Source organism: Rana temporaria, chromosome 6, assembly GCF_905171775.1.
Source record: "Rana temporaria chromosome 6, aRanTem1.1, whole genome shotgun sequence".
Taxonomy (NCBI): domain Eukaryota; kingdom Metazoa; phylum Chordata; class Amphibia; order Anura; family Ranidae; genus Rana; species Rana temporaria.
This window is the reverse complement of record NC_053494.1, coordinates 26220723-26248088: the sequence shown is the minus strand read 5'-3', so window position 1 is coordinate 26248088 and position 27366 is coordinate 26220723. Positions and strand designations below refer to the sequence as shown.

The window sequence follows — 27366 nt, the reverse complement described above, 5'->3', positions numbered from 1 at the left end:
AGCATACTGCAGATGTCAGCAGTATGCTGGATCTAGTGACAGAAAGTTGATTTTTGGGTGAACCTCCGCTTTAAGAAAGTGAAAGAAAAAAAGCATTTCTACAGAGTATCGTATTTATTATATATATATATATATATATATATTACATATGGCTGAAGATCCCTCACCCTTGAATACACAGAGCCAGCACAATGCCATCATGTCCTTCCAATGTCTTTTGGCACTTGTAAGTTGTACAGGTGTCCCACACCTAGAAGGAAGAATTGCAGGTGAGATGCTTATAATATTAGAAAAAAAATGTATTGGTGAACATAAAAATCGTCCTGAACAAAATTTCACTAACCTTTATGGTTTTGTCAGAAGAGCCGCTAAACAGCAGATCTCCTATGGAATAGACACACAAACACCACACGGGGCCTTGATGTCCCACAAAGGTTCCCTTACATTTGAATATCTGCTGAGGGTCATAGGCTGTGGATGAAGAGAACATAACAATGAGCAATGAATGATAATTTAACAGTGGAGGAAGGCATTCTGGTGTCTGATAAATATTTAAAATGGTTTATCTGGCTTCAAACTGTGAGACTTACAGCCCAGTATTCCCATGTTTAGTCGAGCATTGATGTGTGAGAGTTCATCCTGTTACAGGGGGAAAAAAAGAAAGCAATAGGTGAGGAGCATGGGCCAAGGATAAGAAACTCTCAGGGGTAAACACATGTATGAAGGACTCACATTCAGCATTGATGCATCCCTGCGGAACTCCATCAAGTCTTCGCTCAGCTTGCTTTGGTTTTCATCCAAGACGTCTGTAAAGAAGACACAAGAGGTGAGAAATTTACTGTCTTCAACTCTCTGTAGTCGAGCATTCTGGGAAAAAAGGACAGAACGTGTTTTGTTTCCTAAAAGCTGCAATACTAAATAATGACAGAGGACAAGAAGGAGATGACAGCAGTAGCTGCCATACTAGGGATACAAGAAATGTTCTACTTCTCCTACACAAAGTTAATTTCACAGATATCTAGCACTGTAATACCACAGCTAACCTAAAACTCAGCAGTAATAATCATTGACTCAAGTAAAGCATTTTCTAGGAAATATTTGGACTCATCTATTGGATGGATAAGCACCAGTGTCATCACGCAGACTGTCTGATCAGTTCCCTCAAGCCCCACTAGGTAGAAGAGATATGCTTCCTGAATCATTGTCTGCATTCGACACTTCTGTGAGTTTTGGCGTGTGACGTCAGCTTGACGGGGGCCGAGGAGGACCACAACGCGTTTCAGAGCGTACGCAAGTCCAGGAACAGTCCTGCGCGCTCTTTTTTCAAGCTTTTCAAGAGCGCGCAGGACTGTTCCTGGACTTGCGCACGCTCTGAAACACGTTGTGGTCCTCCTCGGCCCCTGTCCAGCTGACGTCACACGCCAAACACACGAGACTTCAGCCCTGCAGCACAACATCACCGCTGACACAGTCGGCTCCTGCCGGCACCTAGCAGCTGCTGACACCTGGCTACATGACACCATCTCTCGTTCCTGGCATTACTGATCAGCTTCAAAAAGTTCCAACACCAGCCTCCCGGACTTCTACATTGCATTATTTAATGTAAGTGCTGGATACATTTGTTTACATACATTAAATACAGATCACTCAGAGGCGCTTTTTTCCTTTTGTTTTTCTCTTTGCATATTCTGAGCTGGCTTCGCTCCTGGAGAGTTGCCCTGAGCATCTGATATCATCCACACTGGTTTTATATATAGCCACCAACAACAGCCATTATGGCACCCTGTTTGGACTGATCCTTGATGGACTTATTAAACTTTTAGACCATACACGCCGCCATTTTGGTTTCATTTCACTATTTTATTATATAGAATCCTGCCCGATAATAGATTGCTTGTGCAGACATCCTGAGCGCTGTAACCCCTTGCTATTTTCGTTTCCATTGACTTCTATGGGGAAACTCGCTTTAATATGCGAGTACTTTTGATTACGAGCATTCTCCTGGAACGGATTATGTTCGTAATCCGGGGTTCCACTGTATTTTAGCTTCACTTGTTTTTTCCGCAGGCTCCTACGTCAACACAGGACAGAGAGGGCAGCGGATATAAACACAAGATGCATTGGAGAACCAGGAGACCAACACACTTAGAAGTGTGCTGCATGCTGAAGATCTTTCAACAATCTCTTCAACCCAACAAAGTTCATCGCTGCAGGCAGAGGGACTGATAAATAATACTTTGCAGAGAGACCTTTATGCCATTTAGTAAAATTAGTGACAGATTCACTTTGCTTGACCTCCATTGTGACCTGCGTTTTACAGAGTGTGTGATGATAAAACATGCCGTACCAAACTTCAGCTCCAGATTTTTCTCCAGCTGGTCAATCTTCTCTGAAAGTTTCCCCAACATGGAGCGCAGAAAGGCAATCTCCTGGTCTTTCTGGGTCATAGCCACCTGCATCTCATGGAAGCGATCATCTGTCTGCTGCAGAAACTCTTTCAGACCCTCAAACTTGCACGTCTCTAGGTGCGTCTCATACGTGTCCTGGTTCCCAATAAACGTGCACCTGGATATCAAAGACAAGAGAGGTATATCAAGTTCCCAGGAACCATAGTCTTTCAACTGAGGTTAAAATTTGCATCCAACTTGCAGTACAGACCATTTTGTGTGGGAAAAAAAAATATTTATGGGGTTTCCACTCCCTATGCAACTGACAGTCACATGTTAGGGAAAAAATAATAAAAAAATAATATGTTGTGTGTGTGTGTGTCCAATCATGTTGTCAACCTGGGTAATTAACCCCTTCCCGTCTCCCGGACACCCCCTTTAAAAGTTCTTAACGTCCAGAGGGGCGGAAAGGATCGATTATGTGACCAATGTGACTGTCACATGATCACATGTGGTCACATGATCAGAAGCTGGTCCCACCAGCCACCAATGTTTTCTTGGGACTGAGAGAGATTTTGGCAACTCAGTCTTTGTTCTGGGAACTTTGCCTGCGCAGCAACACATTTGTGGGTCTTAAAGTGGAGGTTCACCCGGAAATGACAATTTTTAACCTTAGATTGATGCTCATTTTGTCTAGGGGAATAGGCTATTTTTTTTAAAAACGAAGCAGTACTTACCGTTTTAGAGAGCGATCTTCTCCGCCGCTTCCGGGTATGGGCTGCGGGACTGGGCGTTCCTATTTGATTGACAGGCTTCCGACAGGCTTCCGACGGTCGCATCTATCGCGTCACGATTTTCCGAAAGTAGCCGAACGTCGGTGCGCAGGCGCCGTATAGAGCCGCACCGACGTTCGGCTTCTTTCGGCTACTCGTGACGCGATAGATGCAACCGTCGGAAGCCTTTCGGAAGACTGTCAATCAAATAGGAACGCCCAGTCCCGAAGACCATACCCGGAAGCGGCGGAGAAGATCGCTCTCTAAAACGGTAAGTACTGCTTCGTTTTTAAAAAAACTAGCCGATTCCCCTAGACAAAATGAGCATTAATCTAAAAAAAAAAAAATTCGGGTGAACTCCCGTTTTAAAGCCCAGTTTGTTGTCGCCGCCGCCACACATATGAGTTACTTGGGTGCAAAAAAAAGAACATAAGTTTAAGTTAGAATAAATGAGTGGAATAGATGTGACCCTCACTGCGAACCTCATTGGTTTAGTGACCCTCAATTTAAACCAATGGATCAGTAGCTCCAAATATAAAGGTAGCTGGATTTATACAAAAATTTAAACTTTTCCAGTGAAAGTCACATTTTCCTGAGGCTACCCAAAGGACCACAGAGGCCTAAACAGCACATTACCAGTCAGTAAACTGGTTCCTACATCCACCATCTACTTACCCATACTTTGAATGTGGGCACTTTATGTGTTCGCACTCTTTTAGATGGGCCTCCAGGTTCATCTTTAGCAGCGGAGGGCAGTTAGGGTTATTAGGACACCGCACCGGCCGATAGTCACAGCTGCCTTCATGGTCCCTGAAAGGAGGAAATTGATGGAACACGGTCAACAAGAGACATTAACTTTTGACATAATGTGTCAGAGTGGTTCAGTCAGGAAATCACTGGGGAAGAGTTAGTTCACACACAAAGTAAGCCAATGCAAAACATGAGCAGTACAAACTATAAAGCTGCAGCTTGGTTCTTAAACTTCCCTCTGCTGCTCAAATTATATTTAGTGAGATTGCCTACACAGGACATTGAAAATGTACGCTCTCCTTACTTATGCTATACTACCATACAAAAGTCAGAAGACTGGCTGAAACACAAGAAAAACAAGACTACAAACAGAAAAAAGAAGGATCATGGAAAATCAAACTAGAACCCTCCTTCCCCCTCCTGCCTCTGTTCTAGCTGTCAGTGACTACCTATTACTGTCACAATGAAACTGCTTCCATTCTGTCTGAATGTTCTCTATTGAAGGAACACAACTACATCTGTGACCCTCACGTTAGAAGTTGGTACAAATGTTTTTACCATAAATCTCCAACTGGAAGATATCCCATCTATTGCTGATCAGGTAAAAATGGGAACATTGTTTGGCAAAATCACCAAGACAAATAGAGAGGGTGAATGTCCCCAGTGGATATACAAACAATAGAAACCAGATAGGGATTATTGCCCTTTCACAGAAATATAAGAAAGTAGCTATAATATCTATGAATAGGAATTCTGCTTTTCCTTATTTGGCCCTTTCAGACGAACGGCTGTTTTGCCGCAGTTAAAAGCATGTTTATGTTTTGCTGGAATTCAAGACTCCAGACACAGCGATTAGCTGCATTTGTACAGTGCTTTTAGCTGCAGTTGCGTTTAGCCGCGGCACGATATTGAACGGGGATCCGACTTGGATCCCTGCCAATACCAACCACTGCATTTGGTATGAATCTTGAGGGGGAACTCCACGCCAAATTTCAAATTTGGCGTTCCCCCTACAGGAGCATACCAGGCCCTTGGATCTGCTGTGGATTTTAAGGAGACACCCCGTACGCCGAAAAAACGGCGTGGGGTTCCCCCCAAAATCCATACCAGACCCATATCCGAGCAGCAGTCTGGCCGGTCAGGAAAGGGGTGGGGACGAGAAAGCCCCCCCCTCCTTAACCGTGCCAGGCCGCATGCCCTCAACATGGGGGGGTAGGTGCTTTGGGGCAGGGTGGAGCCCTGTGACCCCCTCCCCCGGGCTTCTTTGACATCTTCGGCGGGGGGTGCCCAGGCTTCTGTCGCCTTCTGCCTTCTTCTTCGCTGTTGACACGTCGCTTCCTCCCACTGTAATGCCGTGTGCGTCTCGCACCGATTTATATAGGCCTCTTATGACGTCACAGTCCCATCATGCTCCGGGTGCACATTGAAGAAGCTTGTGAGGGGGGCCGCTGTAAAAGAGCTAAAGAAGAAAGCGCCCCCCCCCCCCGCGGAAGACATAGAAGAAGCAGGCCCCCCCTCGTAAAAGAGCTAAAGAAGAGAGGCCCCAGAGCTGACTAATAAATTACTTTAAAAACCCTGTGTAGTGTGTTTTTTTACCTTTTTTTCCAATAGGTGAATGGCTAGGGGTACGATGTACACCTAGAGTGGGGGGCCGGCATCTGGGGGCCCCCTTCTTAAAGGATGCTCCCGGATTCCGATAACCTCCCCTCCCGCAGACCCCGACAACCAACAGCCAGGGTTGTCGGGAAGAGGCCCTGTCCTCATCAACATGGGGACAGGTGCTTTGGGGTGGGGGGGCCACAGGGCACCACCCTGCCCCAAAGCACCTACCCCCCCATGTTGAGGGCATGCAGCCTGGCACGGTTAAGGAGGGGGGGCGCTCGTGCGTCCCCACCCCTTTCCTGACCGGCCGGGCTGCTGCTCGGATATGGGTCTGGTATGGATTTTGGGGGGAACCCCATGCCGTTTTTTCGGCGTACGGGGTGTCTCCTTAAAATCCATAGCAGATCCAAGGGCCTGGTATGCTCCTGTCATACCAAACGCAGCTGACACAATGCACTGCGGTTAGCTGCGGTTATGTGCCGATCGCTGCGGAATTTCGCAGCTGGACGCATCCAGTTCTATTTTTTCTATCCGCACAAAACCACGGGGAACAAAACCGCAGGTAACCGTAGTGTGTGAATGATGTCATAGGAAAGCATTGTGTGCTTCTAGCTGCGGTAAAATCCGCAGCTAAAGCACCATTCTATCCGTCCGTGTGAAAGGGGCCTTTTAGTGACACATTATACAGCACTGTGCAAACATCTTAAGCAGGTATGAAGAAATTCTGTAAATTAAGAATGCTTTCAGAAATGTAATAATAGTTTATTTTTCATCAGATAACAGAGTGGAAAGTAAATGAACAGAAAACAAACCAAATCAAAACCAAAATTTGTTTTTCACAACAGCATCCGTCGTTCTAGGTACACTTTCACACAGTTTTAGAAGGAACTCAGCAGGTAGGTTGTTCCAAACATCTTGGAGAACTAAGCACAGATCTTCTGTGGATGTAGGCTGCCTCAATTCCTTCTATCTCTTCATAACCCCATATAGAATCGATGATGTTGAGATCAGGGCTCTCTGGGGGCTAAACCATCACAAATATTTGGCTGTAGCAGGAGGCAGTTTATTCATAAAGGGCTGGACAGAGATACAATAATGGGTGTCTGCATCCACCCGAGATCTGAGGTTAGTTCTCCAAGATGTTTGAAACAACCTACCTGCTAAGTTGCTTCAAAAACTGTGTGCAGGCGTACCTACAAGAATTGATGCTGTTTTGAAGGCAAATGGTGGCCACACCTAATATTGATTTGATTTACCTTCTGTTCATTTACTTTCTATTTTGTTAATTAATAAAAAATAAAATAAAACTATTTAATAAAATAAAACTACACTTTAATTTCTGAAATCATTCTTAATTTACAGCATTTTTCACACCTGCTTAAGACTTTTGCACAGTACTGTTTATCCAATGAAAGGTACAGAACTTATAATCTTACAAAAGGAGACAGATTGCGATACTTACTTTCTGGCACTTAGTTTGGTAGTAAAGGGGCAGCCATGGGGGTCCACCTCATATGTTGTAGGCTTCCCATTGGCGCAAGGGCGGCAGCCGTATTTACAGTGAATAAAAAGTTCTCCTATTTGTTCAGCAACAGCAATGTTATTCACCACCACTGTCAATTTGGCATTATCAACTGGACACTTTTCTGAATATAAAGATAAAACAAAAAACATTCCAATTACAACATGATTTGTATTAATGTATTTACAAGATTTTTTTAAAGAACAGAAATTTGTGACATTGACAAATCCTTAAACCAGTTCATCTCTAGAATCATTACACAGGTCCGTTCTGGGCCTATCAACCAGGCAATGATTTTCACCTTACTTATGACATACAACTGAAAAAAGTATTGTTTTTTTTGAGAAAGGGGGAGGGGGGGGGGCAATATTTTCCTCTATGAGGTCTATTTATAAGGGATAAGCTATGCAAATGTTCGATGGACACGCTGGGCCAGATTCAGGTACCTGCGCTGCGGCGTAACTTATCCCGTTTACATTACACCGCCACAAGTTTTCAGCGCAAGTGCTTGATTCACAAAGCACTTGCCTGTAAACTTGCGGCAGCGTAAAGCCGTCCGGCGCAAGCCCGCCTAATTCAAATGGGGCGGGGACCATTTAAATTAGGCGCGTTCCCGCGCCGAACGTACTGCGCATGCGCCGTCCCTAAAATTTCCCGACGTGCATTGCGCAAAATGACGTCGCAAGGACGTCATTGGTTTCGACGTTAATGTAAATGGCGTCCAGCGCCATTCACGGACGACTTACGCAAACGACGTGAAATTTTAAATTTCGACACGGGAACGACGGCCATACTTAACATTGGCTAGACCACCTAGGAGGTATGTTTATCTTTACGACGCGTATCGCTACGGAAACAACGTAAATTTACAGCGACGGGCAAAGCGGACGTTCGTGAATCGGCGTAACTAGTCATTTGCATATTCTACGCCAACCGCAATGGAATCGCCACCTAGCGGCCGGCCTAGAATTGCAGCCTAAGATCCGACGGTGTAACACAGTTACACCTGTCGGATCTTAGGGAGATCTATGCGTAACCTGATTCTATGAATCAGGCGCATAGATACGACCGGCCGGATTCGAAGATACGACGGCGTATCAGGAGATACGCCGCCGTATCTTCTTTCTGAATCTGGCCCACAGTATTTTAGGGAGTTTTAGGGAATTTAAAAAAAAATGGTTCTGAGATTGTAAATTCCAATCAAGCCTTGGAAGGCTACAAGATCCTTCCAAGGTTTGTTAGTGTGACACACAGATGGCACAAGTTGTTACCAAGAGTTTTTTTACAGAGTTTTTAATTTGTTTATTCATTTGCCAATTTTTTAAAAATAATTCATGAATTGCATTGCCTTTGGTTGTTTTATGGTGCCACTCTTCATTAGTTCTGCCCATAGACTTAACAGTATTTAATTGATGGTTGATCTTAATCCTGTGACTAGATAAAGCGCATGCGTGTGAAACGCATTGTCATGGCAACCCCAGGGCTTGTGGTCCACTCCAGCCCCCCTCTCTGTCCAGCACACGGCCTGTGTCATCTCCGATGTGCCGCGCGCCAGTCCGGTCCTTTGGCTCAGCATCTGCACTACCGCAGATGTTTCCATCTCTCCCTCCAGCCATCCCCATACCGGCTTGTATTTCTATTTCTACATAGACTGCACACTGAGGAGTGGTTGATCTTCTGTCACAGTCCGTGAGATGGCAGTTTGATCTGCTTGTCATGGTTTATGTTTTTAATACTATCCTCAATGTCCGAATAAATGTTTTTTTTCTTCTTTATTTTTTACACTTCACTGGCAGTTCCTCCTCTCATCATTCTCAAGAAACATTTGATGTGGAACTATGATCTTCCATGTACTGTATATTGCCAATTGTATCCAAGTTCCCGAGCGCTGTGTGTGTTTTCTCTAGCTCTATCGTGTATACCCAGTTTAAAAGGGTTGTCAGCTTTCAGGTTAATAACCGTAGTAAACATTTCTACTGGTAGGGTAATGCAGAACAGAAGGGATTGCCCAACATAGAACCATCTTTGAGGAACAAACAGACCACTGGCTGAAGCTTTCTGTATTTCCAACAGTGCTTTCAAAATGTCTTTGCATACCATGGAAGCTGAACAAGCCTCCTATGTCACAGAGATGTCCTGACATATGCCCCCCCCCCCACACACATATATATATATATATATATACACATACACACACACACATACACACATTATATATAAACATATATGTGTGTGTGTGTGTGTGTGTGTATGTATATATATATATATATAACTCTTCAAAACTGTGCCAAAACCAACTGACATATCTTTAGGAAATAAAATGATTTTGGTTCTTATTCTTTAGTAATAAAAGCAGCAATTCTAAAGAACGGGATTCCAAAGGAAAGGTAGTGAAGTGTTACTTACCGGAGGTCAGGGCACATCTCCTGCAAAACGTGTGCTGCAGAGAAGAGAGGACAGGATTGTCAAATAAGAGCATCTTTTAATCATACAATAATAATTGGGAACAGTCAGATATCTTGTTAATAGAAATGTATAGAAAGGAAGACATGTGCAAGTTTTTATACATCTTTTGCTTATCTAAGATATTTCCGACTTAAAGGGGTTGTAAAGGTACAATGTTTTTCCCCAAATAGCTTCCTTTACCTTAGTGCAGTCCTCCTTCACTTACCTCATCCTTCCATTTTGCTTTTAAATGTCCTTATTTCTTCTGAGAAATCCTCACTTCCTGTTCTTCTGCCTGTAACTCCACACAGTAATGCAAGGCTTTTTCCCTGGTGTGGAGAAAGCCTCTTGAGGGGGGAGGGGGCGAGCAGGAGTGTCAGGACGCCTACTAACACACAGCTCCTTTCTATATCTGCAAAGTAGAGAGCGTCCTGACAATAGAGATGAACAGGGGCTGGCCAAATCAAAGATATTCAATGATCTTTTTATGGTATCTTTTATTGAGCATCTGGCTGTGGAAGTGTATGCAGCTAAAATTTAAAGGCTGGGGCTGAACTCCTCCGTCCCCAGCTTTGGAAACACCTGGTGATCCTGTGAGTCACCAACTCATTGAAGGACTTCCTGTTTGGTACTGACCACGCTAGGCTCTGAAGTAGATCTGTAATAATGTGGTCAGATTTGCACCCCTTACTGTTCTCTGGGATATACAGGATGCTGTGACAAGCAGACAAGTAGTTAGCCAGTGACATCACAGGCTGACACTGAATTACCCACCCACATCATGGCTGAAGACAGATTTGACAGGTGTATGCCTCCACTCGGCACAACAGTGTTGGTGAAGAGGCGCTTGCAGTCACCTGATAAACTGGTTATTTGGCAGCTTTTCTGACTTTTTGGATTTAAAGTTTTATTAATGTAGTATATAAATGATGGGATAGTCTGCTTGTTAACTGCAGAATTCATATAGGCTGTTAATCGGGAATTTGGAGTGGATCTCACAGTTCCCAAAAAGCACCATTCCTGCCATTTGAATTACATTCTTGGTCAAGTGCTATGGTGTATGAATTGCTAATGTATCTAAGAATAACATTAGCATTCAGCAATGATCCCCAAGGCCTCATTCACACAGTGCATATTAATGCGTACTCCATGCGAGGGCTGTGTTTAGCAACACACAGAGATGCACAGGTGTTGCATGCACCCCCATGCAGGCAGTCCCATTCAGGTCTACTGGGAAGCAGCAGCTGCAGGGGACACAGCTGTTGTTCCAAATATGACATCTGTGTGGGTGCATGGTCCTGGGCGCACACTGTCTACGCTCGGGGACATGCACCTGCACAGATTTCAAATTGGGAGCAGCAACTGTGTCCATCTACCCACTGCATCGCAACTGACATCAATGGGACTGCCTGCACAGTGAGGCACAAAACACCTGTGTGGATAACATGGCCCTCCACATGGAGTATGCATTGATATGCCCTGTGTGAACGAGGCCTAACAAGCAGCTGGCAAGCAGCCCTACCTCTGCAGTACAACTGATTGGCTCCTTGTGCTGCTTTTCCCAACCCGTCTGCTGTATAGGGAATGCAGGAGGGTGACCCCAAACCAGATGCTCACACAGTGTGCAATTAAAGTACATTTTAGGATGTATAAATGAATAGAGAGCCAAATTAATTAAGGCTGTTACTGATTAAAAATTTTCAATTTTTTTTTTAATCGACTAATTTTGATTAATTATAACGCACATACATTTTTCGGATCAAGATGACCGCCACTCCGGGAGCTAGGCCTAAGCAGTGGCCTTTCCTATGGCCGAGGCAGCAGCGGATCACGTGGTGTGCCGATCCGCACATGGCGACCCGCTCGGATCACGGATCATTTACGATCGGTTGTACCACTAGTACCAAAAAAATTAATTTTGTTCGATCAAAAAAATTAAAGATTAAATCGAGGGATTAATCTTTAATTTCCACAGCCCTAAAATTAATGGGCCAGATTCACGTAGATCAGCGGATCTATAGATCCGCTCGATCTACGTGATTTAAGATCCGCTCCCGCAAGTTTGAGAGGCAAGTGGCTAATTCACAAAACACTTACCTCCAAACTTGCGTCGGCGGATCCTAAATCCCCCGGCGGAATTCAAATTCTGCGGCTAGGGGGAGTGTACTATTTAAATCAGGCGTGTTCCCGCGCCGATTTAAATGCGCATGCGCCGTCCAGGGAATTTCCCGGCGTGCATTGCTCCCACTGACGTCGCTAAGAAGTCCATCTGTATTCTAGAACGACTTACGCAAATGACGTTAAAAAATTCAAATTCGACGCGGGAACGCCGGCTATACTTAACATTGGCTGCGCCTGATAAAAGCAGGGGTAAGTATACGTCGGGTACGCCGCTACGGAAACGTCGTAAGAAGACTGCGTCGGGTCCGCGTACGTTCGTGAATTTGCGTATCTCGCTGATTTACATATTATTCAAGGTAAATCAGCGGGAACGCCCCCCGGCGACATTTTTAAATTGAAAAAAAGATCGGACAGTGTAACACAGTTACACCTGTCAGATCTTAGCCCTATCTATGCGTATCTGATTCTATGAATCAGGCGCATAGATAGGACCAGTGTAAGTCAGAGATACGATGGTGTATCTGTAGATACACAGTCGTATCTCTTTGTGAATCTGGCCCAATATGTGTCTATATGTGCCTGGATTTTAGCTTTTAATGCCAACAAGCAAGTGTGTGAGATCTCTGGAGCTCACAGATGGCTCAGCAGAGTTCAACCACTTCTCTCACAATTCCTGCTAAACATAAGAAACATTCCTCTTTTAGTTCCGTATTTTTTTTTCTGTTCCCTTCCCTTCTGAGAATACCAAGTTGTAATGTGTTGTGCAATCCTAGTGTTTATCTTTGAATTTTAGAAACGACGTGGTAAATCTCTGCAGCAGAGCTGCTCAGTTGAGTCCAATATCTCATTCTTGGCGGATTATTCCATAACTTTCACTGAGCTCTGTGATCAGTATAGGTCAGCACATCCCCTGAGCCTTGGCCTTGATAGAAAGTAGACTCCCAGCCCCCTTCCTGAAGAGAACAGCTGCAGGGTGCCGGCTCTTGAGCAACATTACTGGGCAAGAGCCCTACAGCTTCCTGTCATAGTACTTTCCATGACTTGGCCGGCATTGCTCATGGGTTTCCGGAGAAAGGATTCCCACTGACCTAGCTGTCATGTACGGTTACAATCCACTCCTTCCTCTGCAAAGGAGCCACACTCCAGTGTCGCTCTCACATGCTTAACTCTGAGTAAAAAAAAAAAAAAAAAAAAAAAAGAACCTGCTGTCATTTATTGCACTGACATTTATTGGGTCAATAAGACCCCACATCTCTCCTCCAGGCTTACAAGCATGAAATCGGTGGGAAAAAAATCACAGATCACATGCCGACAGCCGCGATTGCGGCTTTGTTTACTTCCGGATAACGGGCATGACGTCATAACGTCGCGCCGGGCCTCCGACAGTCATAGAGATCACCGTTTTTTTTTTACTCAAAGAGTTAAGCATGTGAGAGCGACACTGGAGTGTGGCTCCTTTGCAGAGGAAGGAGTGGATTGTAACAGTACATGACAGCTAGGTCAGTGGGAAGCCCTTCACCGGAAACTATGGTTTCCAGGCAGCGCTGACCAATTCGCTCTCCGGGCCCCTGATGGCACGGGAGAGCCCAGAGAAGCACCGGAAGGCGGCGGGACGTCCCCTCCCGCTGCCTATAAGAACGATCAAGCGCCGGAACCGCCGCTTTGATCATTCTTATCGTGCACAGAATCGGCGGCTGAAGATTTACAACTGCCCTATGTAGAAACGTAAAAAGTTTTTCTTAGAATTGCAAAAAATGCAAGTCAAACCGTATCCCAAGTAGTACACCACAGGTCACCACTACATAACCTACTATAATCACCTGCACAACAGAAATTGGGTTGCATGACCTGATTGCCTCAGTGCTGTAATCTTAAAATTTTTCAGGCACTGGGAGTTGTTTAGGTAAAATAAATGAGATCTGTGGCCAAGATGGCGGACTGAGCAGACGTGCTCTCTGAGCTCTCCTGGAGTGCGATCCGTTAAAACTATCCTTTCTACTGCCTGGGCCTATCTGAGGGGCTCTGTAGTGCACTAGATGCCTCCTAAAGCCCTGGGGAGCCAAAAGAAGCCTAAGAGGTTGAAGTTCCCAGCGTTTATACCGAAGGACTCGACTCCGGTCGCTAACGGCCTGCTGTCCCCTGTGCGCCTTTCCAACATGGCGTCGCAGACGGAACACGAGGAGGACCCGACTCGGCCTCCCCCTGGCATCCCGGAGGTGATGGCGGCTATTACGATGTGCCAGGCGGCCCTGACCAACAAGATTGAAGAGGTTCAGCTCGACGTTAGCCTCATCAGGCAGGACTTTGACAAAATCCGATCCCGGGTGTCGGAGGCGGAACACCGACTGAGCGAGACGGAGGATGCGGTGGCGGGGCACGATGCCTCCATTAGGGCCCTGCAATCGAGAGTCAAAGCCCTGGAGTATCGAGCGGAAGACGCCGAGAATAGGAGCCGCCGCAACAATTTGAGGATCGTGGGCCTACCGGAGGGGGCGGAGGGTCGTGCCCCGGCTCAGTTCGCGGAGGAGCTATTCCGCTCGTTGCTACCGGCGGCCCGGTTGTCGCCGTACTTTGCGGTGGAGCGGGCCCACCGGGTCCCCCCTAGGCCCGGCCCCGAGGGATCCCCTCCCAGAACATTTATCCTGCGGTTGCTCAACTTCAGGGACCGGGATGAGCTCCTCAGGGCCTCCCGCGCGGCCGGGGAGCTGCCGTATCGGAATGTGAGGCTGATGCTTTTTCCGGACTACACGATGGAGACTCAACGCCAGCGCCGCTCCTTTGATGCAGTCAAGGCGGCTCTCAGACGCAAGGGGATCAAGTACAGCGTCCTGTTCCCGGCAAAGTTGCGTGTGGTCGACGGGGAGACGGTGCGGTTCTTTACCTCCCCCAAAGATGCCTCGGCCTGGCTGGATACCCTGAACTAACTCCCACCGGTGTTTGATTCCCTGGGATTGCGTGGATGAGTCGTCTACTAGTGAGTACTGGGGTGCCTGCCTATGACTTTTGTTGGCCGCGTTTTCCGTTGTTGTGGCCGGGGTGGTTGGGGGGGTAATGGTTGCAGTGACTCTCCTGGAGGTGATCCGTTCCCCCCCACCCGCCACTCCGCCGGGCACTGCCCAGCTGCCATGTCTCCCTGGGATGGATAGACTCCTCTCCACCTGCTGACGGGCGCCATGTTGGACACCGGTATGGGTTGATAGAGGCCCTTAGCCTGCTTGACTGTCCGAAGTGAGAATTAACCCGAGTAAGTGTCAGGCTGGTATCGGCTCCGTACACTGCCCGCAATCCCTATGTATCTAAGTGCCTGAAACGTTTGGATTACTCAAGTATGTGCCCCTGCCCAGGCAGGAGAACTTTTTTTTACAAATATACATTCGTGCTACACCACTCCACGGCTCCCGCGGAGAGACTCAGACTATTCCCCCTTCTTTTCCTTTCTCCTTCCGCTCACTGAAGGGGTGGTGCAAATGTCCCGATCTGGCTACACGTCCCCCTAACTGTTAACTGTTGACTTTTTTTTTCTCTTAAACTATGGGGTTGAGGGGTTTCAAGCGCTCCTTGATGTTCCGGGGGGCGCGGGGTGGGGGGGAGGGGTGTTCTCCTGCCGCGGTTTGGCCGGATGGTTCATGGGGGGTTGTTTTATTAAGGTTGGTTGGTCAATGCTCTATCTGTTTGTATTCATGTGGGTGCACACGCTGAGGTACAGTCGCGGCCCTGATGGACTGGCCGGACCTGGCGGGCCGGGGGGGGGCGTTTTCGCGCCCCGCTGGTGTGACGGCTCCGGTCGGTGTCATTGGAGCGTAGGCTCTGACAGATTCTCTCCCGCCCCTTATGGCTCAATGTAACGTAATTTCATGGAACGTACGGGGGCTCAATTCTGCGGTGAAGCGCTCCCTGGTCATGAACTACCTGCGGAGGCTCCGCCCGCAGGTGTGCATCCTTCAGGAGACGCACCTTATGGGATCCCGTGTCCTGGGTTTGAAGAGGGCGTGGGTCGGGACTCATTACCACGCGACATATTCCAACTATGCGCGTGGCGTTAGTGTCCTGGTGCACAGGTCCCTCCCTTTTCAGCTGCTAGATGTTAAGTTGGACCCGGGTGGGAGGTATGTGCTGCTGCATGCCCTGGTCTCGGGGCTACCTATTGTCTTGGCGGGTGTGTATCTGCCCCCCCCTGCGGACTTAGATGTCCTTCACGCTCTGATGCAACTGATAACTATGTACAATGTCCCAGATGTATTGGTTGTGGGAGACTTTAACTTAGTTATGGCCAGGGATCTAGACAGGTTACATGCCGCCGGCCCACAACAGCAGGGCCTTGCCAGCTGGGCGGAGACGTTTCACATGACGGATCTCTGGAGGCAGATGCATCCCTCCACCAGAGCCTATACTTGCTTGTCTACCACTTACCGGACCATGTCACGCATCGACTTGGCGTTTGCCTCCCCTGAACTGCTTAAGAGGGTAGGAGATGTGGAGATCCTCTCTCGGGGCATCTCGGATCATGCTCCGGTATCTGTTACTATCCGGCTATCTCGGGTGGAGGGTGTGCGCCTGTTGAGATTGTCCAAATATTGGATCATGGACCCGGGGATCCAGGAGGAGATGCCGGAGGCTCTCTGTGACTTCTGGCTGAGGAATGAGGGCTCTGCAAACCCCCTGCTGGAATGGGATGCCTTTAAGGCCTGGCTGAGGGGTGACTTTACGGCTAGGGTGGCGGTGCGCAAGCGTGAAGCGGTGCAGTCTCTGGGGGACACTGAGGAGAGGGCGAGATTGAAGGAGGCGGAATTTGTGCGATCACCAGACTCCGAGCACTATGTGTCATGGAGTGATGCCCTGCGTGACCTCTCTCTAGTTCGGGTGGACCTCACCAAAAAATCCATGTTGGAGAGTGCCCAAAGGGTATTCGAATACGGAGACAAGAATGGTCGGCTGCTGGCCTGGCTTGCTAGGGAACAGCGACCTCTGACACACGTTGGGAAAGTGCGCGATCAAGCTGGGGGGTTACTTATGTCCCCTAAGGATATAGGTGCTAGGTTCCTTGAGTTCTACCAGTCCTTGTACTCCACTAGGGTTACATACACTACGGCCGAGTTGACTACCTATCTAGACCAGATCCCCCTTCCCTCCTTGACGGAGGCACAGTGTACGAGGCTTGACTCGGACATCTCCCTGGAGGAGGTACAGGTGGCCCTAAGCTCCATGCAGGCTGGGAAGACCCCCGGCCCGGATGGTATACCAACGGAGTTCTACTCAGTGCACCAGGAGCTTCTAGCTCCCAGGCTCACCTCACTACTCAAGCGGTCCTTTTCCATGGGGACTCTCCCTGATTCGATGTCAGACGCGATTGTTGTGTTGGTGCCTAAACCCGGTAAGGATCCTGAAGAGTGTGCCTCATATAGGCCTATCTCTCTCATTAACGCAGACGCCAAGCTTCTAGCTAAGCTTCTGGCTATTAGGCTTGCTACAGTGATAGATGACCTGATACACGTAGATCAAACCGGGTTCATGCCCGGGAAGGGCACCGACATCAACATTCGTCGCCTGTTCCTGAACCTGGATGCACAACATGACAATGGGGGTACCCGAGTTGTGGCCTCTCTCGATGCCGAGAAGGCCTTTGACTCTGTGGAGTGGGGATACCTGTGGGAGGTGCTGCGTAGGTTTGGGTTTGGCCCCGGGTTTCTTAGATGGCTCCAGATGCTGTATAGGTCCCCTAGGGCTAGGATCCGGGTGAACGACCATCTTTCGGACACTTTCCTCCTCCAGAGGGGAACCCGGCAGGGGTGCCCCTTGTCACCCAGCCTCTTTGCCCTGGCCCTTGAGCCACTGGCGGTTTTAGTCAGGGACTCCGAACGGGTGGTCGGTCTCCGGGTTGGCCCTCTGGAGGAGAAAATTTCCTTATATGCGGATGATACTCTGCTATATCTCCACGACTCAGCTGACTCCCTAACATCAGCACTGGAGATATTTGATGAATTTGGAAAATTCTCGGGGGTACGTATCAATTGGTCTAAGTCCGCCCTCTTCCCACTAGACGAGAGGGCTAGGGTGGTTTGCCCACAATCAACATTGCAATGGGTTGAGGAGTTTGTGTACCTGGGCGTGAGGGTTTCCCGTGACCTTGGGTCCTACTACCGACTCAATTTGAGGCCGGTGGTGGACAGGCTCAAGGAGCACTGCTCCCGATGGAGTAATCTACCTTTGAACCTCCTGGGGCGCATTAATGTCCTAAAAATGATCTTTTTGCCTAAATTCAACTACTTTTTTCGTAACTGCCCTGTATGGCTGGCTAACTCGGTCTTTAGGGACTTAGACAGCTGCATTGGCTCCTTTTTGTGGCGGGGATCTCCCCCTCGGTTGGCCAGATCCACCCTTCAACTGCCTGTTGGATTCGGGGGGTTGGCTCTACCCAACCTACTAGTGTATTATTGGGCCGCAGTACTAGTTACGGTGAGGTGGTGGTTTGAGCAGTCCAGGGCCAATGCGGCGGTCTGTTTGGAGGCAGCTATTGTGGGCTCCCTTACCGAATTAAGCAACCTGGTTTACCGGGGGCCGTCTGGATACCCCCGGTTGCCGGGTCCGTCTAGGACCACGTTGCGGGTGTGGGGCGTGGCTAGACGTCGTTTTCAATCCCCTGGCAGATGGTCCCCCTTTACCCCGCTGTGGGGTAACCCTAACCTCAAACACTTCCGCACTATACCGGACCCGCAGGTGTGGGCGCGCTCGGGCATCAAGGTCCTCCGGGACATTGTTAGTGGGGGATCCCTGCTCCCCTTCTCGACCCTGGCCAGTCGTTTCGGTCTGGCGCCCTGGATGCTGTTCCGCTATCATCAGCTGCGGCATGCTTTCAGGGCCCAGTTCCCGACCCCCCCTGACCTCCGGACTGACCTGGTTGAGGACTTGCTGGCTCAGAGCACCCTTAAAAAAGCACTCTCCACTCTGTATTTCACGCTCCTTAGTAAGAACTCCCCTAAGATGGATGCTCTGTGGGGCAAATGGGTGGTGGATGTCCCGTCCCTGGACAGAGGGGTATGGGAGGAGTGCTTTGAAGATGGGTACAGACTGGTGATCTCATCTAGAGATAAGCTGATTCAGGCCAAATTCTTGCACAGAGTGTACTTCACCCCCCAGAGACTGCACGGGATATATCCGCAGCGCTCTCCTGACTGCCCGAGATGCTGCACGGCGGTGGGAACATATATGCATATGTTTTGGACATGTCCCAGACTGTCAGACTTCTGGGCCGCTGTCTTTGAAACGGTGAATGTGCGCCTCCACCTGTCTCTTCCGATCTCCCCGGAGCTGGCGCTCCTGGGGGTGCAGGATGATGAGCAGAGGCCTCGGTATGTTAAGCTGCTGTTGTCACTACTTCTTTTCTATGCCAAAAAAGCGATTTTACTAAAATGGACCTCTAGAACCCCCCCTACGGTGGGTGGGTGGATGGATGCGGTGAATGCAGTTCTCCCGCTGTATAAAATGACGTACATGAATAGGGGCTGTCCGTTGAAATTTGAGCGGATGTGGGGGCCTTGGATAAATCCTCTTTGAGTAAGCCTGGATATTGTATTCCCGCTCCTGCTGACTGTCTCCCCCTCCCTGCCTTCTCTCCCCCCCCCCTTCCCCCCCCCCCCCCCCCCCCTCTCCCTGACCTCGATCTGATAAGCTTGGTAATTGTCATGATGGATATGCCTGGCTGTACTCCTGCTGTGTTGTGACTTGTGGAATGTTCACCTGCGGCTGTGATTTCTGTATCTCATGTCTGCCTACGATGCTGCTTTGTATTGTTGACTAATGTACCTTATACTGTACCACTTTTGCCTTAATAAAGACCAACCTTGTTGTTAAAAAAAAATAAAAATAAATGAGATCTCACCAGTGGGGTGATGTTCATTTATTTATGGCCATTTCACACCAGACGCAGTTCCGTGTGCAATTTTTTCTGCACAAAATGCATGCATAGTGTTTTCCATGTATTCCAATGGCTCTAGTTCACGCCATGCAGTCAGTTTCTGGTCAGTTTCTGCACTGGAAACTGACTGCATGGTGTAAACTAGAGCCAACTAGAGCCGTTGGAATACATGGAAAACACTGTGCCTGCATTTTTAGTGCAAAAAAAATGCGCACGGAACTGAACGGAACTGCGTCTGGTGTGAACTGGCCCTTATAGAAAATGGGAGGAGAGCATGTTTGTAAGAAAATAGCCCTGGTGTGTGAATCACAGGGCAGGCTGAACAGAATCACGAAAGGAAGGAAAAACAGTATACCTGTGCCAAATGTTTCCTCCACCGCTTTGTTGGAGTTCTGCTTTAAGCACACTTAAATTAAACATAGCCTTTGATACAGACAAAACCTGCAAGCTTAGTAATCATTTTCTATTGTCTCTCTTTGTGAGAAAGGGTAATGGTCACAGCACATTAACAATTTTCCCAGCCATCATCAGGCATTTAGAAAAACGGGAAACTTAGCTGTGGCTACAGGTGTACATAACAATGTGTGGCCAATGTCCACAGCTGCCTGCCAAACACCACATCACCGTCCTCCGGACACAGGCTGCCAAGATCGCAGATGCTCTAAAAAAGCATTACTTTACACACAGCCATTAAATAGAGAGCTTGTACAAGCTGAGAAATTACAGGGCAGTCAGTTATCACTGAATGACGATGAGCTCTATTGGATGGCAGTCAAAAAAAAAAGACACAAAGCCACCACAATCCCTTCAATGGACAATGAGCCACATTGCTTATGTAAACAACATAGATTGTATTTAGTACAGCAGTACAATCTATTCACCATCTATAATCTGTACCACCTGCCAACCAGTCATGTACCAGGTACGTCACTGGACTTCAAGTGGTTATACCAGGATTGCAGCTGTAGGCATCATCCCGGTACCGTTTCTTTAGAGCCGACAGTTGGCTCTCTTGTACAAGCCGTCCTAACGGCTAACTAGTGATTAAAAAAACAAAATATTAAAGACAGTGTAAAAATAAATAAATCATTTTTAAAAAAGGTTGAATTTAAAGTGCGCAAAGGTGAAGGCACGCAAACAGCGATTGTTCCACATATGTGAAGTATCACTGCGATCATCAGATCATGGGCAATAATTCTGGGACCAGACCCTGGCTCAGATTTTTAGAGGAGATACGACGGCGTATCTCCAGATACGGCGTCGTATCTCTGCGTCCGGTCGGTCGAATCTATGTGCCCGATTCTTAGAATCAGTTACGCATAGATATCTGTTAGATCCGACAGACGTAAGTCTCTTACGCCGTCGGATCGTAACTGCATTTTTACGCTGCCCGCTAGGGGCATGTACGCGGATTTACACGTCGAAATATGTAAGTGAGCTAGATACACGAATTCCTGAACGTACGCCCGGCCGACGCAGTAAAGTTACACTGTTTACGTTAGGCTTTTCTCGGCGTATAGTTACCCCTGCTATATGGTGGCGTAAGTGCGGCGTAACAATGTTAAGTATGGCCGTCGTTCCCGCGTCAAAATTTGAAAAAGTTACGTTGTTTGCGTAAGTCATCCATGAATGGGGCTGGACGTCATTTACGTTCACGTCGAAACCAATGACGTCCTTGCGGCGTACTTTGGAGCAATGCACACTGGGAAATTCCACGTTGGGTCACAGAAGATTTACATAAAACACGCCCCCCTGATCCAAATTTGAATTAGGCGGGCTTACGCCTGCCGATTTCCGCTACGCCGCCGCAACTTACAGAGCAAGTGCTTTGAGAAAAAAGCACTTGCCTGTCTAAGTTGCGGCGGCGTAACGTAATTCGGATACGTTACGCCGCAGCAGAGATACGCCGCTGGATGAGAATCTGGCCCCCTGTGTGTAAAACTGAAGAGGTAATCTGTAAAGGCTTTTAAAATGTCGCCTATGGATAGTAAAATTTACATATTTTGATGCTGTTGCACGTGCATGTTTTGGTATCTATTTACTTTGCGTAGCATCATCTTTTAGATTTTACCAAAAATTGTTGTGTAAAATCTATAAAAATTGCATTTGAAAAAACGTTGTGCAAATACCATATGACATAAAAAATTGCAAAACCCATCAATTTATTCTCTAGGGCCTCTGCTTTAAAATAAAAATATAATGTTTGGGGTTTCCAGAAAATGTTCTAGCAAAAAAATACTGATTGTTACAGGTAAACAAAGTGCCAGAAAAAGCCTGGGTCTTCAAGTGGTTAAAGGTTGCATTGCATTGCAGCAAAACGCGCATTACACGCATTGCATTACGTTGTGAATGGTGATACATCACAAACCACAATGCTTTGCATTATGATTCATTACAATTTTGTGACATGTCCGATTTTCAGGATAGTTTGGTGTGTTGGCATTCTTTTTCTTTTTTGAACATGAATAAAGTGACAGACAGTTCCAGAGCACAAAAAAAAAAAAAAAAAAAAATGAAAACCATTTATACTTTTCCTTCCGCTTCACAATTATGTGCCACTTTGTCCTGGTCGATCACATAAAATCCCAATAACACAATAGCACAATGGATTCTACTTACCCCACAGGTGGTAATGACGGGATCTTTGAAGACACTACAGCACAGCTGACAGCACAGCTTCACGGAGGGCTGCTCTGCAAAGACTAGCGGGTCCTGCAAGGAACCAGAACACAGGGGCAATGAGACAATGACATACCACTAAGCAGACATCCCGAAATCGGTGACATCATTCGCCTTCATACATTTACCCTCCCTGCAGGGGAACACTCACCTGCTCATGGGTGTTAAGAACTAACCCTACATAATGTAATATTTGTATTTTATGGAACCAATAGTAGGCTGAAACACCTACAACCTCATGGCATGGCCCAGGACTTAGATGGTAATATCTAGCGTTTGTTTTATGAAAAAAAATGATGATGTCAGTCATTTTCTGCTGGGCTTTTCATCTGAATATTCTTCATTATGAAGTATCTATAGATGGAGCACCACACCATTATTTGGCTTTGTAGCTTCCATGAAAGTGGAGTACAGGTGATTATGAAGGGAACACTGAAACCCTCAGGGTTTATGGGCAGCACAAAAGGTCAGCATATAATTCAACTTGCAACCATGCAGATGCCAAATGCTGAATTGTACAGGAGGAACTTGCTGACTTTATTAATATGAATGTTTCAAGGTGGTCACCCTGACCCTGGCTTCACTACCTACTGGGTCCTGGGCTTATTAAAAAGGCACTTAATATGTAAATGCCTGTTCCAGCTCAGTAACATATCATGTACGGATAAGGAGGATATCTATGGCTGTGGGAGGGAGGGTGCTTCTTTATGGAAAAAAAGTGGAAAAATCATTCATGACTCTTGTTTACTAGGTGACGTGAAGGCAAAGCGAATCGTGTGGCATCGGGGCTGTTCATAGCATCCCAGTACTGAGCACTGCAATCAAGTACTGGTATGTTGCAGTGCCTAGGAAGCCACCGACCAGCAGTAAAATCACTGTTGGCTGGTCAGCAAATGGGTAAAGACAATGGCCCAGATTCACAGAGAGCAGGGCGCACATTACGCCGCCGTAGAGCAAACACTGTACGTTACGCCAACGCAGCGCAGAGAGGCAAGCATTGTATTCAGCAAGCCAGTGCTCCCAACGCTGCTCCAGCGTGGCGTGGGTTTCGAAGGCGCACGTCGGCGTAGGTGGAAGTGGGCGTGAACCCATGCAAATGAGGCGTGACCCCATGCAAATGATGGGCCGAGCGCCAGACAGGTATGTATCACGAACTGCGCATGCGCCGTGACGTGGACGCAAGCACAGCACCCCATGCGCCTGCTCACAACCACACCAGCAAAACTGCCTAAGCTACGCCGGATCACTGCGTACCCCGTGAACATAATGTACGCCCAACCAGACACACGTCCAACGCACAATACGCCGGCTTGTGTTCCCTGGTGCAGACCTGTGCATGTATGTTGCCGGGTTGCACCTCCTTTATGGGGAATAACTTTACACCGGACGTACAACTTACGCGCATCTCACGTAGCATGCGGCAGGCACACGCACGTTCGTAAATCTCCGTATTTCCCTCATTTGCATGTTTGAATGGCTAATCAATGGGAGCGGCACCATGCGCCCAGCCTAAATGTGCGCCCACCCTACGCCAGCGTGTGCAAGCTACGTCGGTGGTGTGTAGCCTGTTTTAAGGCGCATATTTGTTTGTGAGTCTGGCGCACACATACGCCGGCGCACATTTGCACTTACGTTGGCGTAACGTGTTATACGTCGGCGTAAGTGCTTTGTGAATCTGGGCCAATGTATATATATATATATATATATATATATATATATATATATATATATATATATAATTGCAGGTACTTATGTAGTGCCTGCAATTTCTGCAGCACTTCACACATACAGTATATTGCACATTCACATCACTCCTTGCCCTCAAGGAGCTTGCAATCTAAGGTCCCGAACTCACATATGTACACATATTAGGGCCAATTTTGACAGGATCCAATTAACCTGCCAACCTGTCTTTGGAGCGTGGGAGGAAACCAGAGTACCCAAAGACACAGTGGGAGAGATTGCTGCATCAACATCACTTGTGTTGATGTTCTTCAACCCACTGGTTGAACATAATAAAAAAACGGACAGTGTGTATTCAGCTTTTCTTAGTTACACACAGCATGGCAGCAAGCGTACATAAAATACTGCGCTGTGGGTGTACCCCGAATAAAACGTTCTGAGCCAAGATAAGATTTGTACATACATGATTAAAACCATGATATACAAATCAGATAAACCACTTTTAAACTTAAAACAACAAAAAAAAAAACATTAAAATTACCGACATACCGTATTTATCGGCGTAAAACACGCACCCTAACTTTAAGAGGGAAGTTTCAGGGAAAAAAATGTTCCACGGCCCCCTACGTATAACACGCAGGCACGGTTATGTTCCACGGCCCCCTACGTATAACACGCAGGCACAGCTTACCCTCTATTTTCAGGGTAAAAAAGTGAGTGTTATACGCCAATACAGTAATTTCTCTTTACAGGAGTGCTAATCACAAATGTATACAATGTAAAGCAACACACACTTATAAGCTGTAATAAGTAAAAGTTCTTATGTGAGGGGGACAAGTGACTTTTTTTTGGATTTCCAGTGTAGCTATTCATAAAGAAATGTTCTCTGCTATCAGTCACTGGCAACCTTCCCTGCGGAGTCTTTTAATAGACTGGAACAGGAAGTGTGATAAGCACGAGGACAAAGGCCCAGTTGCCATGACAAACTTATCTGATGTATCTTCGTGTCTGATACACATCTGGATGGTGTACAAATACTTATGATGATACGTTTAATGACAGCTTTGATTTGGGCAGTTTAGTTTTAGCAATCAACGGGGATTTCCATCTTCCAATGGATGACATTGATTGGTCAGTAGCAGCATTGCTGCAGACATCACTTCCTGTATCCTCCAGCATAGCCATTGTGCTGGGATTTAAATCACATTTGAGGTATAGATCAGAGCAATGCAAAGCCAACAAACAATAGCGTTATCCAGGGCTCCACAGATAAGAGAACATGGGGGAAAATGTATGAAAAAGTATTCCGAGTAGATAATAAAACTAAAAACACCTATTTACAGGAGCCAGATTAGGAATGAATATTAACCATTTACAGCAATTTACAGATTTATATTATGCGCCACTTTATTAAACAAACCCCTCAGAAAGTGTCCTTTTCGCATGCTGTGCCTTTTGTACAAATTGTCCTTTAAAGGGGTTGTAAAAAAATGTTTTCCACTAAATAGCTTCCTTTACCTTAGTGCAGTCCTCCATCACTTACCTCATCCTTCCATTTTGCTTTTAAAATGTCCTTATTTCTTCTGAGAAATCCTCACTTCCTGTTCTTCTGTCTGTAACTCCACACAGTAATGGGAGGCTTGCTCGCTGGTGTGGAGAAAGCCTCTTGAGGGGGGAGGGGGCGAGCAGGAGTGTCAGAACGCCCACTAACACACAGCTCCTTTCTCTATCTGCAAAGTAGAGAGCGTCCTGACCCTCCTGATCGCCCCCTCAAGAGGCTTTCTCCACACCAGGGAGAAAGCCTTGCATTACTGTGTGGAGTTACAGACAAAAGAACAGGAAGTGAGGATTTCTCAGAAGAAATAAGGACATTTAAAAGCAAAATGGAAGGATGAGGTAAGTGAAGGAGGACTGCACTAAAGAAAAGGAAGCTATTTAGGGAAAAAAATTGTACCATTACAACCCCTTTATGGCGTGCCGCAATCACTTAATGCCCAACTCTGAGAATTACAAAAATCTACCCCTGCAGTGGACCCCGCCGCACTGCAAGCAAATCCTTGTTAACCCTAGGGGATGAGAAATAAGATGTCTATCAGCCCTGCAATGTACTTGATGACATCATCATGTGACTGTAGGCAAGATTACCCTATAAAAGAGGATTAGGGCGACCAGATGGAGGGAGCCTGTTGGAGTAAGGATTAAAACACGTAGTACACCTTATTCTTCATCCCCCAGACTTCAGGAGTATTTAATCCTTGCAATATGGCGGAGGAGCTCTCTGCAATGCAGTTTTTTTGTAGTAATATCCAGAGCTGGGCTTTACGTTCAGCCCACCAGGTCCAATACTTACCCCTGTCCTTATTCTGTTGATCTTCCCTCTGCGTCCCCTGCCCAAAGTTGCACAGAATATCTTCCCAAAGTGTCCCCGCTGGGTCCCTTTTTTTCCTGTGCATGCACGCCAAGGCCTTGTTTGCTCTTACGGCGAGAGGTATCCATGGCAGCCTCTTGTGGAGCATGGCTCTTCCTACAAGAATGAATGGGGCTGCAGTACAAATGAGGATCCAGTGGGGATGCTTTCGAAAGAAAAGCTCTGCCACTCTGAGCAGGGCCTACAGTGAAGGTTGTAGAAAGGGGAGGAAGGAAAGTAATTTAAAAGGGTGGAATGCACACAATGGAGGGGGGGGTTCATGTCTTAAAAAAACAACTTGTACTAAGTGTGCACACTTAATTCCCATAACCTCTAAATTATTATCAGTATTTCCAAAACAATCTTGTATGCTTTAAAGTGGTTGTAAAGGCAGAAGATTTTTTTACCTTCATGCATGAAGGTAAAAAAAAAAACCTTCTGTGTGCTGTTCCCCCCACAGCCCCTCCTAATAACTCACCTGAGCTCCCTCTCGATCCAGTGATGCGTACAAGAGCCTCGGCTTTTCCGGGACTCACTCTCCTCATAGGCTGAGACAACAGCAGGAGCCATTGGCTTCCACTGCTGTCAATCACAGCCAGTGAGCCAATGAGGAGAGCGTGGGGGCAGGGCTGAGCCACGGCTCTATGTGTCATGGACGTATAGAGCAGGGCTTGGGAATGAGCATGCACCAGTGCCCCTATAGCAAGCAGCTTGCTATTGCAACCTCCTGTGTGCTGCACTCCTCACAGACCCTCCTAATACTCACCTGAGCTCCATCTTGATCCAGTGATGTGTACAACAGCTTCCAAATTTTCTGGGACTTTCTCCTTATTGGCTGAGACAGCAGCGGGAGCCATTGACTCCCACTGCTGTCAATCGCAGCCAGTGAGCCAACGAGGAGAGAGTAGGGGGCGGGGCAGAGCCACAGCTCTGTGTGTCTTATGGACGCATAGAGCAGGGACTTGGAAGAGAGCATGCACCAGTGCCCCTATAGCAAGCGGCTTGCTATTGGGGGCACTGGTCAAGCAGGAGGAGCCAGGAGTGTCAGCAGGCCTGAGAAGATGATGATCGGGGCAGCTTTGCGC

At 47.2% G+C, this 27366-nt stretch overlaps 1 protein-coding gene across 3 annotated transcripts in view; it reads right to left on the bottom strand.

Moving 5' to 3' along the window:
* Positions 1–27366, bottom strand: part of TRAF7 (TNF receptor associated factor 7) — an 89546-nt gene that overhangs the window by 23214 nt on the left and 38966 nt on the right. For all 3 annotated transcript variants that reach the window (XM_040356492.1, XM_040356490.1, XM_040356491.1), the window contains 9 exons: positions 22132–22224; positions 9441–9474; positions 6975–7158; positions 3836–3970; positions 2348–2565; positions 733–806; positions 591–639; positions 344–471; positions 168–250 (listed from right to left, as the gene is read on the bottom strand). In XM_040356492.1, coding sequence (XP_040212426.1) covers positions 168–250; positions 344–471; positions 591–639; positions 733–806; positions 2348–2565; positions 3836–3970; positions 6975–7158; positions 9441–9474; positions 22132–22224 — 998 coding nt within the window. The remainder of the gene's footprint in view (positions 1–167; positions 251–343; positions 472–590; positions 640–732; positions 807–2347; positions 2566–3835; positions 3971–6974; positions 7159–9440; positions 9475–22131; positions 22225–27366) is intronic.